Raw genomic sequence first — 17,787 nt, 5'->3', positions numbered from 1 at the left:
ACAGAGAAACCCTGTCTTGGAAAACCAAAAAAAAAAAAAAAAAAAAAAAAAAAATATATATATATATATATATATATATATATATATATATATAATCCATAATTCAAATGAACTCATTTTTACTATTCTCAAAATCATTCAATCTTTGGAGTGGTTCAATCATCCATCCCATTTTTCTGAACACTTAACCTCTGCTAGACATTGGTGGGGCCACATGGTTAGTTTGGAATATTTACTTTTCCTAACAGTCAGTGCTGGTCATCACTACTTTTAACAGATTACATTACTTAAGTCACTTAAAACAGATTTAAGTCTTTTTTAAAACAGAAGTATAAATAAATATACAACACTTTCCCCCTTACTAACCTAAGGGGTCCACACCTGGTGGCTTTCCAGGCACAGGCCTCAATCCGGGAGTAGAGTTACTGCCAGGGGTAGGTGCATCAGTTCGTGGAGTAGGAGTATTGGATTTTGAAACAGGAGTAGTAGATTTTTCATTCTAGTAAGAGACAGAGTACATCACCCAGGAGAACATGATTTTAAGAGTTACTTTAATATTAAAACAGTAAGCAAAACAAAACAAAAAAAGAAGTTGAAGAATTCCTTCAGCTTCTCTTATATCTTGCATTGATTAAAAGTAGCTGGCAAAGAACCAGGAAGGTAGAGTTTAGGAAGACCTGAACTGAAGCTGATCTGAGTCATTTTTAGGAGCCTGATCTCAGTCAGAGGCCAAAGAAATTTACCAACCATGAATTCAGATTGTGGGCCACATACTGGTGGCCATGGTTATGTCAGCCTCTTAACACACTGTTCACATATTAAGAAGTTCTCTATCTGACTTGATCCTCTCAGAAAACAGCCACACATGAATCATCATGGAACCCATAATACAAAGGAGAGGTCATGAAGAGACAACCAGAGTTCCAGAAGAAAAGACAAAGGAGTTAAACCCAAACCTTAATCAGGCTTTCTTTCCATCCTACACACATATATTCTGTATCTGCACACAAACAGAAGAATCTTCCTATCATTTATCTGTGAATTCAAAAGGTCACTGAAAACTATATATGGCTTTTTAAAAAAATGAAAATAAGTGGTGAAGTTTAAAAAGAAAGAGGATTTGCCCCACACAAATGCAATCAACTCCACAGCTACATGAGTAGGTTTAGGGACAGTACCTTGACTAGACTAGTAGGCAGTTCAATCTGGCATTTGTGTTGAGTCAAAACAGACTTTTTCTAAGTGACAGGATACTTCTGAGGCAGAAGCTAAAATTATCGCAGCTGTGTATAGCTGGGCAATTCAAATGCAGCTAGTAATAAAATGACTGAAAGCCCAAACAAGTTCACCACAAACTACAGACAATAAGACCACCTCTCTAATGCCAGTGTGTTGTTTTCAACTTTACTAAGATGTTTTTCTCTCTTTTTCATCCATTATCTCTCTCTTAGACTTACAGAAAGACTCAGTAAGCAAATACCATCAATTCAGTTAACCTTTCTGTTCCAAAACATCTTTTCTAATTAAACTTATATCTGAAACACACACATCATTTGGAAATCCAAGCCCTATGGAAAAATATGAAATACATAAAAATTGAAAAATCAAAATCCAACAACTAGTTTGTAAGTGGCAATTCTGTTAAGAATGGGGCAGCTTACAAGGCTAAGCTCTTTGGATTTGGAGGAAGGGGTACTGCTGGAAGATGCAACAGAGGCGGGGCTGATGGGGGCATCTTTCTTGAGGAGGCGTGTCTTGTCTAGGCCATTCTCCCTGGGGGAATGTGCTGGGCTTCCTCGAGGGGATGATGGATCCTGCAAAGAAAAATTTAAGACTCACAACTGACTCACAGCACCCAGGTCCTTGACTGGGGTACTATTCTAACTGAAAGTACTTAATAGCTTGCTTAAAAGTACAAAATGTTCTGAAAAAGATAACAAACTTAACTGAAATTGCTAAAGGAAACATCTGGTATTGAGGTCAGATTCTAAACAAAAACAAAAATCAAAAAGTTCATTAATCTGCAAGGAGCATCAATATAGTCAGTAGGGTGACCACTGACACCTGCGAATTTCTTGTGGTGAAAAAGGATAGTGGCATTTGAAAGGAAGGAACAGCACTTTTGAAAGGCACAGCAATGTATAAAGTCAGTAATAGTTTCTCCTAAGGAGGACACTAGCCTTTGTTACAGCTGCAGAGCAGCAGGAAGTGAAGCTAGCCACAAACATACCTCATTGGACACATCAACTACTAAGTTGTCATCACTCTTCTCACCATCACTGTCCTGCACAGAGAAGTGAGAAACATTATCTCCACCCTCCAGTAAAAACAAGCAACATCACAGTTTTCACTACATTTATGTGCCCACACCAGGTCCTTATGTGATGAATACTGTACCAAACAGACTTAAAACATTTTACAATGTACTCTTCTTTATTCTTCATGTTGATGTTATGAGCTAGGAAATGATTCCATTTTCTATTTTTGAAAAATGGAGTACAACAGCTTGCTTATTATTGTAAAACACAGAACACAAACTTTCACACTCACCTAAACACAGACTACAAGTGTGGTGGGGTATGGTTTGGTCTGGCAGCAGTTAAAAAATCTGAGTAAGTCATTGCATGGTTAAATGTGAAGTAAAAATCCAAAGTTTGAGCTTCTTGTGAAGCCCATAGTCCTATAGGGAACCAGCTGATAGGAAGCAGCTCCACACTTCCTATCTAGCATGCTCCCTTCTCTTATGGGACCTGCCTAGACACTACAGGAAAAGGAGCTTCAATTCATGTGAAGGACATTGTAGATGTCTAAGCTAACCACATAAAGTTCTGGAATAAACTACCCTAACAGAAATAATAACCTAGTATACCCAGATCTTAGATTAGGTGCTAGAGGAAAGCACTGTGGTCATGCATACACACGTACACGCATACATGTATGTTTGTGCACATAAACATAAACACACACACAGCTTCAGCTAGTTGATGGAGATAGCTTGAGATACAGCTATACGTACCATACATTAAAAAAAATCTCTTAAAGCACATTGTTTATCCTATATTCTAGTATTGGCTGATAATGGTTAAAATTACCAGCTGATAAAGAACAAGACAAATTAACCTCCTCCAAAGAAAAGGTGGATGAACTTACATAGCGAGCTGCAATTTCCTTTTCTTCTGTTTTCTGTTTTTTGCTTTCTGAAGAATAGTCTGTAGAGTTCCTGTGTTTCTCAGAACCTCGGAAACTGGCTGATGGGGATACCGAAGAGCTCTGGAATTAGAAATAGAAGCAGGATTGAAATAGATCATTTACTTATGAGAGCATTTAAACAATTTGTTTTTTGTTGTTGTTCTATAGTACATGCCTGGGAAGCTATTAAGAGGAGACAGGAGACAGAGGAGGAGATGAAAGGAGAAAGACAGAGGTACTGGGGAAAGAAAAAGAGAAAAACAAAGCAGAAAGATGAGTAGAAGAAAGAATAAAAAGGATTTAGGCTGAGTACAAACTCTAAAGAGCAGATCTGGTCTCAAGTACCTCAAGCATGCTGCTTAAGACTTTCACAAAGTTTGGAAAGGGAGAAAACACAAGAAATAGCACCCAGGGAAAGACAGGCTGGCTTTCTTTGTTTTGTTTTGTATTTAAAACTCCCATAGAGAAACTGAATGCAGTAGAGCTTAAAGGATAACCAGTAATTTTTCAATTAAAACAAATTTAAACGGGGAAAACTAATCACTAAGGATTTGAACAACCAAATGTGGTGGTCATGTGATATATAGATCATAGTCACAGAATATTTTCCTCAGCTTACATCTACAGCCTGGAACATGCAGAAGCAAGGAGAGAGAGAGAAAAAAAAATCCCTGCAAACATCAATTGTATTTCTGCATTTTGTTTCCGGAAACCCTAAAGTCACTGTGGCCAGAGCAGAGGAAGTGGGTTCATGTCTCAGGAGACCACAGTAAGGGGTTATGTGCCTTAGGTTCAGGCCACAGATGTCACATCTGTTCTTTCAATAGGCACTTAACCTGAGGTGTTCCTACATTGGTGACAAGATTTGAAGCCTGAGAAAGGTGGTTCTCTGTCATGAAAGTCAGATGATTACTGAGCACATATATGCTAGCTTAAAACTATGGATGGAAAAATGAAGACCAAAACTACCCTCAAGAATCTGCCAGTGCCATGGGCTAGGGAGATGGTCCAGTGGCCTCAGTGCTCCTCTCTAGAATCCCATGTGAATCTGGAAGGAATGTGCCTCTAACTCCAGTCCTTCTACAGGGAGATGGAAGGTAGAGACAAGAGAATCTCAGAAGACTAGAAGCCAGCTGGCCTGCTATACACAGCAGCAAACAAGAAACTTTGTTTCAAAAAAGGAGAAAGGCAAGGATAAAAACCTCAAGTTGTTTACTAACCTCCACACACATACTCTACCCCAACCACCAGCCCAATCCCCACACAACTTTGGACTAAATGACAGAAAAGACTCTGGGCATTATTCAGTAAGGACAAAGACTAAAACAAACCACCACAAGCTAAGCTATTTCTGATTTTTGTTATTTGTTTTCATGGTGATGGGAATCTAACCCAGGGCCTCCCACATGACGAATGCTCTCTACCATTTAGCTACATCACCAGCTCCCAAACAATTTTAAAAGGAGACTAGGTAATTAACTTATAAGTAGTTCCAGTTGCCTTCTAAGTCATAGGCTTGACATTTTTGCTTTACACTCTTACCAAACCCAATTTAGTGTGTTTTTATGGCTACTGAAGTCACACATGAAGACCATTAGTTTCTAGCCAGAGCTTCCTAGCTAGAAATCACCCTTAATACATTCTCTATACTTCTGGAATTTTCTATTTCCCCAAAATAGATGCAGTGATCTACCCTTACTCTTCTTTTAAGAAGGCAACTGGTTTCCTACAACCAAGGAAAGATATTTGAACTCCTGAGTTTGGCTGTATTCCAAAGCCCCTCTACAAGTCCCAATCCATAGTCCTGATCCTGCCCCCCTCCATCAGCGCATGGAGCATGATCCTCAGAGTTCTACGTATCTTCACGGCATCTGTAGACTTTCTCCATGGGATTACAGAAGTGTCCTTTTGCTCAGTATCTTTGAAAAGTCCTTTCCAGCATAAAAACCAACTCTTAAGGTCAGTTTTTAAAGCTTCCTCAGATGCTTCCAGGCAGAAGTAGTTACTCTCTTCCTGTTGTTCCCTCAATATGCTGCTGTTCATTCAGTGAATGGAGCATGTGCAACAACTAGACTGCTGCTTGTTTAGAAAACTACTTCCTACTTCAGACTATAGCTCCCGAGATGGGGCACCCAGCAAGGTGGGCAGCATAGAACTGGCCAGGAATGTTTTTAAATATAAAAAATTCCACATGACCCCCGGACATGTGTTTCAATCTAGTTCAAAACCCCTGAGATAATTAAATGGGTGGGAAGTGGGAGGGCAGGGTAGAGTAGGGAATTTGGGAAGAGATAACTAACAGCTGACAGTCTTTTGAAAATATCACATAGAAGCTTCCTAAAATGTATACATACATAAAAAGGGTTTAAATGGAGGTACCTTAAAATGGGGAGTGGATCCCTAACTAGATACCATTACCAAATAAAAACCCAGTACCAGGAATGATTAACCTCTTTGAGTTGTTGGCCAATGAAATCCCATAGACTCCTAAGCATTACAGGTTATTCCCATTGTTCTTGGTTACCACCCAGAAAATGACAGTAAGACCCTATTGCTAAAGACACCACACAGTGAGTCATAGAATATGATGAAATCAAGCTAATACTAAACTTGAAGCTTCATCTCTACTGGCTAGTTTTTACAGTGCTGGAGGGAACAATGTATGTTTCCAGAGAAGAAATGTAATTTGTACTCACCTGTAAACTTTGTAAGCTACAATAACTACCTGCCTGGCCAGAGATGGCCACTGGTGCAACAGTGGCATGACTGTTAAGGGAGTAATCAACTACTTTCTGATTGGATTTAGGGTCTGTTCTACAAGAAAGAACTCATAGCTGGCACTATCAATGAAGCTAAGAACCTGTGGCTAGGTAGGTCATAGGCCCTGGGGAAGAATTTATTAATATCCTTCTAAAATACACATAGCATTAAGATGACTCAATCCCTTATTGCTATACTCATAGGTCAGCAAAATCTCTCAATCCTCAACACAGAAGCTACTTGTTGCAAGAGGTGGCAATTAACAGACTTACAACTAACTGGTCAATATGCAGAGAGTGAGAGACTTTGGAGTGCTCAAACCTAAATGAAACATCTGTGTTACACCCCACCCCTTCAAGGTTCAGGGATCTATTGGCCGAGAAGGCTGACAGACACAATGGAAACTGTTTTCTGGACATAACAGCTTTACATTGAAAGACCCTAACCCTTCAGGCTTATACCCCCAAGCCTCAGGAAGAGAGAAACTTCAAGCCCCAGGAAATAAGGAACTAAAAAGAAATCTAGTTCCAAGGGCCACTTGACTCAATCATTACTCAACCTCCCCTGTAACAATGTAACAATGTAAAAAGATTTCTGTTAAGAGATGTGCTCAACTGTGACTGGGATAGTTGTAGGTGTTCCAGGAAGGACCACTGTCACCTTTGTGTAAACTCCACTCCCGCCCTGATACCCCCCTTGAAGTTTCAGGAAGATTGTACATGCTGACGTGACTGTACCCACTCTGTGATCAGACCATGATCTTGTGAAACGAAATTGTATGAGAATTGTAATCTTATGGCTTTTGTGGGTTTTCCTTTAAAAACCCCCATGTGGCTGCAGTAAGATGCGGCTCTTGCTCTTAGGAGCAGAGTTTGCCCTTCTGCACAGAAGCCAATAAAATCCTCGTGCTGTTGCATCAACTGGACTGGAGTCTGGGTTCTTGGGGCGCCCACTTGAGACCCTAAACTTTGGGGTCCAACAACATAGGAACTCACAGCAGCTACAAGAGCATGCACACACAAAAGGCATATGGATGACTGGGGAGGCAGAGGTGGATCTGAGGAGTTGGGGGTAGGGAATGAACATGATCAAAATATAGTGTATAAAATTCTCAGGAACAAAAACATTCCCTAAGAGAAAAAACCCATTAGATACATTGAAGAAGGTCACTAAATGAATTTCACAGGATATCATTTGAGTAAAATGTGCTAGGGTGCCTTGGATCTGTAAAACAAAGTTCCACTCTTCATCTTATTCCTTTACCAATGAGATGCCTTCTACTAATGTGCTATTTCACAAAGAATCTGTGTGTGTGTGCGTGGGTGGGTGGGTGGGGGGGACTTAATGCTATCTGAGCCTTCTGACACTCTACTTCCAGTCATTTCAACTTTCTTCAAAAGAGGAAAAAAGCAATTTCTAAACAATAATGAATACATTCTCAGAAATTAATGCTAAAAAGTAATGCTGTTTAGTTTTTCTGGTTTGTTCTGTGAGACAAAGTTTCTCTGTGTAGCCTTGATTATTCCGGAACTCACTCTGTAAACCAGGCTGGCCTTAAATTCATAGAGATCTGCCTATCTCTGCCTACCAAGTGCTGGGATTAAAGGTGTGCACCACAACTGGCCTTGAGCCAACTCTGTACAATGCCTATTTAGTCTTAGTGTTTATTTATTGTCACCCATGTAAAGTCAAATAGCTTCTTTTTTCTTAAGATTGCTGTCTCTCGTTTATGGACAGCTTTCTTTCTTTTGTATGTGTGCATGTGTGTGTTACACATGAATATTTGTATTTAAGTTTGCATGCATGTGCTCATGTATGTGGTGTTTGATGCTGGGCGTCTTCCTTAATCTCTTTCCACTTTATTTATTTAGGCAGGGTCTCTTGCTGAACTCAGAGCCAACGATTTGTGCTAGTCTAACTTGCTCTAGAAATAGAGTGTCTTCCTCTTAAATGCTGGGATTAGAGGGGCCACCATGCCCACCTTGCTTACATGTGGGTTTTGGAGATCAGAATTTCACTGAGCCATCCATCTCTCCAGACCCTTGTATTAATTTCATTGTAGAACAGAGTTACACATTTGATTTTGCTAGTAAAATAATAAAGTAGCCGGGCGGTGGTGGTGCACGCCTTTAATCCCAGCACTTGGGAGGCAGAGCCAGGCGGATCTCTGTGGGTTCGAGGCCAGCCTGGGCTACCAAGTGAGTTCCAGGAAAGGCGCAAAGCTACACAGGGAAACCCTGTCTCGAAAAACCAAAAAAAAAAAAAAAAAGTAATTATCACTAGCATTTAAAGATTAAGCTGCACTATGAATACTGAAGTGATCAGTGACACCCTAATAACATAACTGCTCTGGAGTCAAACTGACTTGGCATGGGTTCTCACCACATAGCTTAGAAGTCTATACCACTCTGCTATTGGATGGGCACTTGGGTCTTACCTGAACATAGAAATGGGGAGACTTAAAATGATAAAGACAGTCATGCTTTTGCTAGAGAAGTTTATTTTCACATCTCTGATTATTATAAAAGCTTAGTTAGGTTGGTTATTTCCATAGCTTACTATCTAAGACACTTACTAGAACTCCATCATGGCACTGTATAAATCTAAACATTTAGACATTTTCAGGAAAATATTTTCATTACAATTTATCATAATATAAGCAATATGTTACACATGGGTAGTCATAGAAGCAGATCAATTTAGAAGTAAAAAATACTCTGAATGTTCATGTTTTATAAAGCTCTGCATTAAAAAATCCATTTTTAACAGGAAAAGAAACAAAATGATGTGTTTAAAGTAAAAAAAAGGGGGGGAGGGGAGGGTGGGCAGGCACAAAGAGACTACAAAGGAAAAAAATACAAACTTTTATGTTTCCTATGAAAAACCCCAATTATACTGGCAGCATAAATGTACTTTACAGATACTCTTAGTATTATAAAACAGACTTTTCCAAAAAGGAAAAATTCTTATATCTAATTTTGAAATCCACCTTAGATTTTCTGGAGGCTGCTGGCCAAATCTGCTGTAGAACACTAATACCTCCAGCAACTTGAAATGGGTGGCCCACACCTGTCCACCTCCAGATCAAAGATGGCATGTATGGGAAAGAGTTCTATAAAGTATTCTCCAAAGAAGGTCATATTAATATAATTAGCTAATTTTAATAACAGGGAGCATACACTGTAATAGTAGGCAAGAGCACTTCTGGAGTCAGACAGTATGGAGTCTTCTATTTAATAGCCCTATAGCCCCAGGAATGATGTTTACCCTTACTCAGTCTCTTTGTAGTCTGGGGTAACAAGATACTATCTTCACCTACTCTGGGCTTCTTTGAGGATGAAGAAGAACAATTTATACAAAGCTCAAGAAATAGTCTTAGGCACACAGTCTAGCCTCTCAATGACAGTAATGCTGATACCTCATTGTATACTGTGGTTTAGTCCATTCTATTTACTACAGACTGGAAAGGAGAAGGTCCATGTGAGGACTATTCTAGGCACTTTGTAGTACTTCACCTCAACACAGATATTCCAATGGCCCATGATGATAGGATTTCAATTAACCAACACACATCTTTCAACAGTCATAGTAAAGTTCTGATTCTATATGGCAGAGAAAGAACTAAAAATATCATATTCACATGGGATTTCCTAATTCGATTTCAAATGTCCACCAAACTAATTCTGCTTTCTATTCACAAAGGTGCTATGCTTAAGTCATTCCTGCCCACTTACAGATTATAAGCAGAAATAATATGCTAAAATTTGAATGGACATCTAAGATAAAAAAACCAAACAAACCTAAAAGTTTGGGCTGGCAAGATAGCTCAGCAGGTAAATGTACTTGCTACTAAGTCTGACAATCTGAGTTTATTATCTGGAACCCACATAGTGGAAGGTAAGACAGGAACTCCTCCTCCTCTGACCTCCGTGAAAACTCCGTGGCAGGTGTGTGCCCTGCCCAAACAAACAAACAAACAAACCAACAAACAAACGTGGAAAAAAATTCCTAAAGTTCACTGGCCATGGGTGGTTGCCTTCATATCTACTAGGTACTAAAGAGTAAATCAGTTTCTAAACAGGAAAACAGGTACAATGAAGAGCTAAGGAGCATCATGAAAATCTGATTAATAGTTTGCTTTGCTTTCCAGGCTTCTTTTATTCTCAACAATAATCATTTAGATGACAAATTACACTGTTACTCTTACTGAAATGTAGTTCTAGAACTCTTACACCTTAGTATGAGTAGGTCATGGTAAGTTTAGAGAAGCCAGAAAAGGAGGGCCAAGATACCCACAGGTCGTTTACTGATGTTACAACCAAACTCCCAAATGTCCATTTCCTCTGCAACCTCTTAGACAAGCTGAAAATGCATATCTATACCAAAAGCAAACAATGGTGACTTATTTTCTTTTTATAAACATTATTCTTTTGCCTGAGGGTATGTATGCACACTGAGGACATGCCTGGTGTCATGAATGTCCTGAAACTGGAGTTATGAATGACTGTAAGCTGTCACATGGGAGCTGGGAACTGTACTCAGGCCCTTTTCAGTAGTAGTGCTCCTAACTACTGAGCCATCTCCTCCAGCCCCTGAATTCAGAAAGCCATGGTTTTGCTGTGTCTCAACAATGAAGCACTGCACATTTTACAAATACTCTAGGAGGTTTTGAAATAAAGTTGACAGCCCAATAAATTTATGTATACCAAACATTGTACCATATCCCAGTAGCGTCTGATTGATATTTTTAATGACTAGTATTAACCAAAATATTCATATTCCCAGAGAGCAAATAAATAAACCTCAGTTGTGAAAAATCTAATATCTTAAAAATGAAAATCATTTGGTCAAAATGCATGTCTCACATGACAATTCATCACATGCAGATTTAGTAAATTAACTAAAATTCAGAGCACACTGCTATTGACTGTGGCAAAGATCTGAGTCAGTTACTGTTGTCAGTTTATTGCTCATTACACCAAGACTTTTATTTAAACGACCTGCTTGATTAAGGATGTCATAAAAAGCACACTCTGCAGACAATCTCACAGAATTTGCTTTTTCAAATTAACATAAATCAAAACTCACCTTCAAAAATGATTGGAACTTTTTGAAGATCTGCCCTTGTTAAAAGAATATTTAATACAATTGCCATATAATGAAGTCTACTGTTACTACAATGTTTTATCTTTGTAGCATTTCATGAAGGGCATACTCTTACAGAATTGTTGTTGTTGTCTTTCTGCTTCTCTTCTAGTAAGAAACTTGGGTCAAGACAAACTGCTGCATATAATCAAAATAACATTTTTTGAGTCAACACCTCCAATTTTTACACTGTGGACATAAAGTCATATAGTCCTGGGTTCAAGACCGGCCTGCATCACTTATTACCTAGGACAACTTACTAAAATTCTTGAAGTTTTCATTTCCCAGAAGGTGGAGTAGAGTGGAGGCATTACTCTAAGGTCTCAATAAGGACTGAAGAGTTCATGTTGTGAGCACGGTACTTAAAATCTATTATAATACTCTTGTATGAAGAGCCAATCCTTTTTGGCAATGGTGGAAACTACTGTACAATCTTTACTCACTTATCGGCTCGCTCACAAGGGTTTACTGAATATACATGAAGTGAAGAAATAAAGAGATAAATGAATTCTACAGCTTGCCCTCCCATCAGAAGTCAAAGTATTTAGAATACGAAAGGCGTATGCATTGTTTTCCTTCATGAACTAGAAAGATAGCACTTCGATATTTAGTCATTTGTACTTTGTTTTTATGGTCTCAATATTACATACTACTTGGTCAGGATAAAATGCCCTAATAATTTATAAGGTATCAATACAATTGATTTTAAATTAGAACATTATCTTAATGTCCTCTTGAGGTTTCTTGACTGTTATTTCCTCTTCCTGGAATAAAGATGTTGGCTCTGCACCAGAAATTTCATTAAATACATTTACTTTTTCTGGCAAGTTCAGGGGCAAGAACATGATGTTTTGATGCCAAAGATATGGGCCTGATTCTTATACAGGTGACTTAGTTTTCCTCACTTGACAGTCACCCTGTATGTGGTCCAAGTTGTAGGCCACACGAGGAAGCAATGGTTCAGGGTGTGTTTGTGTGTCTGTGTGTGTGTGTACACAAGTACATCACCTTGATTATCACAATTTTAAAAGCAACTGTAATAAATATTTGCCAAGCACATACAACTTTGTATTGCATACAAATGTTTAATTGTCCAGTCCATCCTGTGCCCTTCAATTCAATGGTCTTCAGACTTACAAAGTTTAACATAGTCATGTGCTTTTGTTCTCTTCAAGAATTCCCTGCTCTCATCAACAAGATAGTTAAAATATTTGTATGTGTATTCTGCACTAATTAGTTATACATATTAGCAATTTTCTTTTGGACGAATAAAAATATGTAAGATATAGCCTACACTACTCTTTTACTTACTGCCATATTACTAATGCTACTAACTCTTACCTAATGGAGTATATAAATCTGACTGTTCTAAAAACCAAAGTGGCAAGATTTCTGAAATTTCTGGTATGGCAAATTGCTTAACCATCTTGTGCTATATTCTGGTTTTGTTGTTGTTGTTTGTGTGTGTGTCAAAATATCAGTATAATTCCAACAGCTGTTTGAAAGAATTAAAGCAGGGTAATGACTTAGAACTAAGCTTTGGCAAGCCATATCTTAATGTATCAGGATCCTTACCTTGGTCTTTTTGTGTTGTTATTTCTCTAGTAAACTATGCTAATCTATTTGGAAGGCTAAATATATTTTTTTTAAGTGTTAGTGCCAAAGAACCTCATACATATTCTTCTGTGTTATTCATGCAAAGGTCCTATACAGTATCTGATAGCATTTCTGCAGGAACATAGAAGGAATAACAATCAACCAATTTAAAGATAAGCTCCTAGTAGTTTTAAGGTTGTTAATCTGAACCTCTGGTCTTCATTTTGGGACAGAATAGCTAGTTTTCAATAATTACAGCTGATTAGATTTTTCAACAAAAAGTGATTTGTTTCTCAGAATAGAATTTGCCAATAGAAATGTAATATAGCCACACATGTATTTATTTTTCTAGAAGCCACAGTATTAAACACAAAAGAAACCATAAAATTAATCTTAGTCACATATATAATTCCAGACATAAAAAATACCATATCAATACATAAGCAATATAAACATTTGAGATATTTTACAATCTCTCTTCACTAGTACTACACTTTCAAAGGGTGGTTTGCAGTTTATACTTATAGTTCATCTTGAACAGGCCACATTTCTGTTGCTTGAAAGGTGTGTGTGGCTTATGGCTATCATATTAGGCAACACATCCAAAAAAAGTTTTCAAAACACAAGAGAAACAAACACCCATTGACACTGCAAGTCCCCAGCACTATGATAGGACAGGTAGAACAGTCCTTGTTTACTTTCCCTAATTTCATCTGGAAGTTTCTTTCTTAGAGCAGACACCCAAGTCTTTTCATTTGAGAGTTTGGTGCAAGTTCTGCCAAGAATTTTCTTTTCTGGCCTGTGTGGCTAAACATTTTTCAGTTTTTCTGTATCAGCCAACTGTCATATTCTGAAAGTTCTCCACCTGTGAAGCCAGGCCAGGTTCCCCTGTGAGTCCCATCTCAGCCCCTCATCTCTCCTGGTATCTGCACCACTGCCTCAATTACAGCTGTTGAACAAAGGAACACGGAGTACGCGCTCAGTCACATGTGGTTTTCATTATCTAGATACTGGAAATTATGCATACGTAGCAAGCATATACTGTTTGATAGTAGTCTTCTGAATCCTTGACATTCAATATAATCACTTCTGTGTTCTCAATAGTTGTATGTCTGTGAAGCGGGGTGGGTGGGAGTTTGTATAGGGACATCAAAGGAAGGCTTTCAAAAGTGGTGATTTTGAAAGTGAGAGGGTGACAATTTCCTGAACTAGGCTGAAAAGGCATTAAGAGAAAACAGTGGAAAACATAAAACTGAAATAGAGGTAAGTAGCGTTGGGTAGAGGTGAATCCAAACTGATACCTTTCTCTGTTGCAAATTCACCAATCTAGGGTGCAGGTCTTCCTTCAGGGTCTGTGCCAGCCTTGCCTCTGACTGCATATATGGTGAGTGCTGTTGAAGAAACATACCAAGGCCACCAATTTCCTTCATTATTCTAAAAGGGATACATTTCTTGCAGAAGAGGGGCCATTTTCAGTTAGCTTCATCCCTGTTGCTCATCACGTGGTCAATAGCTGGCTGAAGCCAGGGAGAAGCACTTTTTTTAAAAAATTAATATTATTATTTTACTTAAGATTGACTAGTGAAAAGGCTAGATCTCAAGGAATCATATCTGAGAGACCCACCACAGGAAGAATACAGCCACCAGTAGTTTTTCTGTGATGGTCATTTAGAAAATAACAATCTCTAGGGATTTCTGCCTAATGGTTATACCTCAAAGGAAAAAAAAATCCTATTTCCCCCATTGGGCAGTTAAGTCATCATATACAAATGGAAAAAAAAAAAAAAGGCTAACTATAAGACAGAAAGATGTAGTACTTATGAGGAAAAAGCTTCCTAGTGGCTGATTTTTTAAAAAAAATTACTGGTTATCTACTGTTTTATGTAAAATTTTAGTATGTAAAACAATATAATGTATTAATAGTAACTGTGCTTGATGGTGACTCAAATATAGAGGGATAAAAACATAGGAGATAAAAATACTTAGATGTATGTGCAAAGGTTTCAAGAGAAATGACTTTAAGCAATAGCTTTCAATGACAGCTAGATTTGCAGACGTTTGACAGGGTATAAAACTCTGGAAGAAAGGCTGAGTCACCAAGCCTGCATCGAGATTACTCTGGTTACCATATACCCACAAACAACAAAAATAAGACTCAGCTGGTTGTATTTATATGTCTGTGCGTACACATACATCCATGTACATATATTTAAAAACAACAAACAGGGAAGAAGAGGCTATAAATTTGAGAGTTGGGGTGTGGGTGCATGGAAAGTGTTGGAGGGGCTTAGGAGGAGGGAGGAAGGGGAAGAGAGAAAATGATGTAATTATATATCTTAATTTAAAAAAAGATTACTCTGGTTAAACCAAGAAAGAGCTTGGCACTAACAAGTGATGAAAGTCAAGTCAAAATTGCAGCTTACTATCTCGCCCTCTTCCCAAACAATAAGTAGGGCGGTTACAATCTGATGTCAAATCTTAGCATCCCATTCTACTTACCATAGCAGACAAGTGTGAATACTCTCCCTCTTCCCCATTTCTCCCTCCCTCCCTCCCTCCCTCCCTCCCTCCCTCTCCCTCCCCCCCCCCCCACACACACCCCTCTTCTCCATCCAGACCTACCAGCAACCCTTCTGTCAATACTTAGTCTTGCTGTTGTCACTATGGGCTAAAGAGGCTGTTGACCTTTATTCTAACATGTCCTTTCTGGGTTAATTACTTTTGTATATTTGGTGTACCCTATGACATTTAATCACTACAGTGCTACTCAGTAAACAGAACTGAATGGAACTAACTGCAATTCAGCATCAAGCTAATTGGTGCAGTAATAGCAACATGCTGAGAATGGACTAGAAGAAAATACTCTTGCAATATGGAGAAATGAAATGAATACTATTTGATCAATCATCATTTTACTAAGAAGAAAGAACTCTAGCCCAGGAGTACACTTTTGCTATTAAAGACTAAAATGGCTCAACAGACTTCACTTTGTAGTACAAGAACAATGCTGTGTTTGCTAAGTAAATGAATGAATATAAGTAATTTGCAACCCAGGTATGGTTTCTGTGCTCCAGTATCTCTTTTCATATATGCACATATCTGTATAAACATCCCATCACAAGGCAGCTCTCCAGTAATAAGGCCAACGGCCTTTGATCTGGCAGGTAGCTTGTAGTACCTGAGGAGCAGTGATGTTTCCGAAGATTCCAATCTAGGGCTTTCAAGAATGTCTCCAAGAACAAAGGATTAATCAAATGGCATATCACAGATATTTGGGTCACTGATGAAAGTTTTCCAAACAAGTACTCACTAACTTCTGTTCACTGGGAATAGACAGTGGGATGGAGAGGACATTAGCTGCTAAAGTATAGGGACAAAGGGATTCGGTGTAGAACTTTAGTCCTAGCTAGTAATGAGAAATAATTTGATCAATCAGGCTTGTGTTAAGATGTCAGCTATACCCTGAGCTGAATGTTGGCAACATGCTAGATACTTGAGAAGTGAAGGCGAACAAAACATCAGCTTTCCATGGCATAGAATCTCAAAGAAGAAGTACATAATGCAATAAGCATGTGCTCTGGTGTGTAAACTCTGGTTTCAGTTTTAGGTTTAGCATTTGTCAGCTTTGTAATTCTGGGTCAGGCAACACTTCCAGGCTTCTACTTTCAAAGCTGCTCAACAGAGATAAGGGTTTATGCCCTACAATGATTGCCGGCTACAGTCTGAATGTCTATGTTCCAATATATGTCCTATTGATACCTAAAGCCCAATGTGTTTATATTTGGAAGTAGGGCTTGTGAAAGGGGATTAGGTCAAGTGTGGAGCCTTATGAGTTGAATGAGTAAGCTTATAAGACAGCTAGAGCAAGCATCTGCTCTTCCCACTAATATGAAGAACACAGCCAGGTGCTGCTTATGTCTCAGAAATGGGCCCTTAGTAAAGACTCTAAATGGGAGGTACCCTGACCAAGACTTCTTAGCCTTCGGAACTTCAAGAGGTATAGTTCTATTGTTGAAACTATGAGGTTTATGGCATGAACTAAGGAGGCCAATGAGAATTACTTGTGATAACTACATGAAAGGGAAGGTATGCTGTCCTTCCTTCTCTGCTTACTTCTGGAACTTGCCCAAAAAGGCACAGGCCAAGCTCTGGCCAAGAACCCACTCAAGGCAGCTGGAAGCTGAGAGACCTGCTGTGAAGTATGGAAAGAAGGTAAAGCTAACTGAGAAAGAGCCTCTTTACTTCTCCAGATGTAAACAGAAGCATGTTCTCAACTCTGCCTCTAGCTGCACACTTAGCTTAGTGCTTCCTTCAGAAGCTCTGCCTCCTCCCTAGTCTGTATAATTCAGGTTAAATGTTCCTCTAGAACAACCTTGACTCATGGTGACAGAAACGTGCCATACACCTGCACCTCCAGCTTCACGCAGCTTGACAAACGACTCCAACAAGAAATTAGGTACAATGGTAGGTGAAATGCAGCTGCACCACCTTGCTAATTATGTAGCAAAGCCTATGTTTTGCTACTGAGCCCTGCTCAGTGCCTGGCACTCTATTGGGTCTAAGACACCAAGAATAAAGGAAGAACAGGCAAGGGACCTTAAATAGGGGACATAATCTAAGTTAGCAATAAAATAGATTAAAAATAAGTGCTAACACTCTGTGCTACAAAAGGAGATAAAACAGAACTAGAATATATGGAAGGCAGAGTGGGGAATGCCTCAGGACAGTATGGAAAGTAGGGTGGTGATAACTGTGCAGGCCCACTAGGCCACAGTAAAGCCCGTGTTTTATTCTACATGTCACTGACAGGCAGTGAAGGAACTCATGGTTTTTTTTTTTTTTTTGTTTGTTTGTTTGTTTGTTTTGTTTTGTTTTTTGTTTTTCGAGACAGGGTTTCTCTGTAGCTTTGCGCCTTTTCCTGGAACTCACTTGGTAGCCCAGGCTGGCCTCGAACTCACAGAGATCCGCCTGGCTCTGCCTCCCTAGTGCTGGGATTAAAGGCGTGCACCACCACCGCCCGGCGGAACTCATGTTTTAAAAATGAGCCCAAGGTCCTGGAAAAGGTCTAAATTCTCAATCATTCCCATCTGCCCCCTT

At 39.0% G+C, this 17,787-nt stretch overlaps 1 protein-coding gene across 7 annotated transcripts in view; it reads right to left on the bottom strand.

Annotated features, from left to right (window-relative positions):
• The window catches only part of Tle4 (TLE family member 4, transcriptional corepressor), a 140,039-nt gene that overhangs the window by 16,088 nt on the left and 106,164 nt on the right, over nucleotides 1-17,787 (bottom strand). For 3 of the 7 annotated variants that reach the window (XM_059260099.1, XM_059260109.1, XM_059260125.1), the window contains 5 exons: nucleotides 13,992-14,081; nucleotides 3,151-3,270; nucleotides 2,231-2,284; nucleotides 1,662-1,814; nucleotides 367-499 (listed from right to left, as the gene is read on the bottom strand). In XM_059260099.1, the coding sequence (XP_059116082.1) occupies nucleotides 367-499; nucleotides 1,662-1,814; nucleotides 2,231-2,284; nucleotides 3,151-3,270; nucleotides 13,992-14,081 (550 nt within the window). The remainder of the gene's footprint in view (nucleotides 1-366; nucleotides 500-1,661; nucleotides 1,815-2,230; nucleotides 2,285-3,150; nucleotides 3,271-13,991; nucleotides 14,082-17,787) is intronic. The other 4 variants (XM_059260135.1, XM_059260144.1, XM_059260155.1 and 1 more) reach the window with 2 other exon arrangements.

This window comes from Peromyscus eremicus, chromosome 1, assembly GCF_949786415.1.
Source record: "Peromyscus eremicus chromosome 1, PerEre_H2_v1, whole genome shotgun sequence".
NCBI lineage: Eukaryota > Metazoa > Chordata > Mammalia > Rodentia > Cricetidae > Peromyscus > Peromyscus eremicus.
This window is presented reverse-complemented; position numbering and strand designations above follow the sequence as displayed.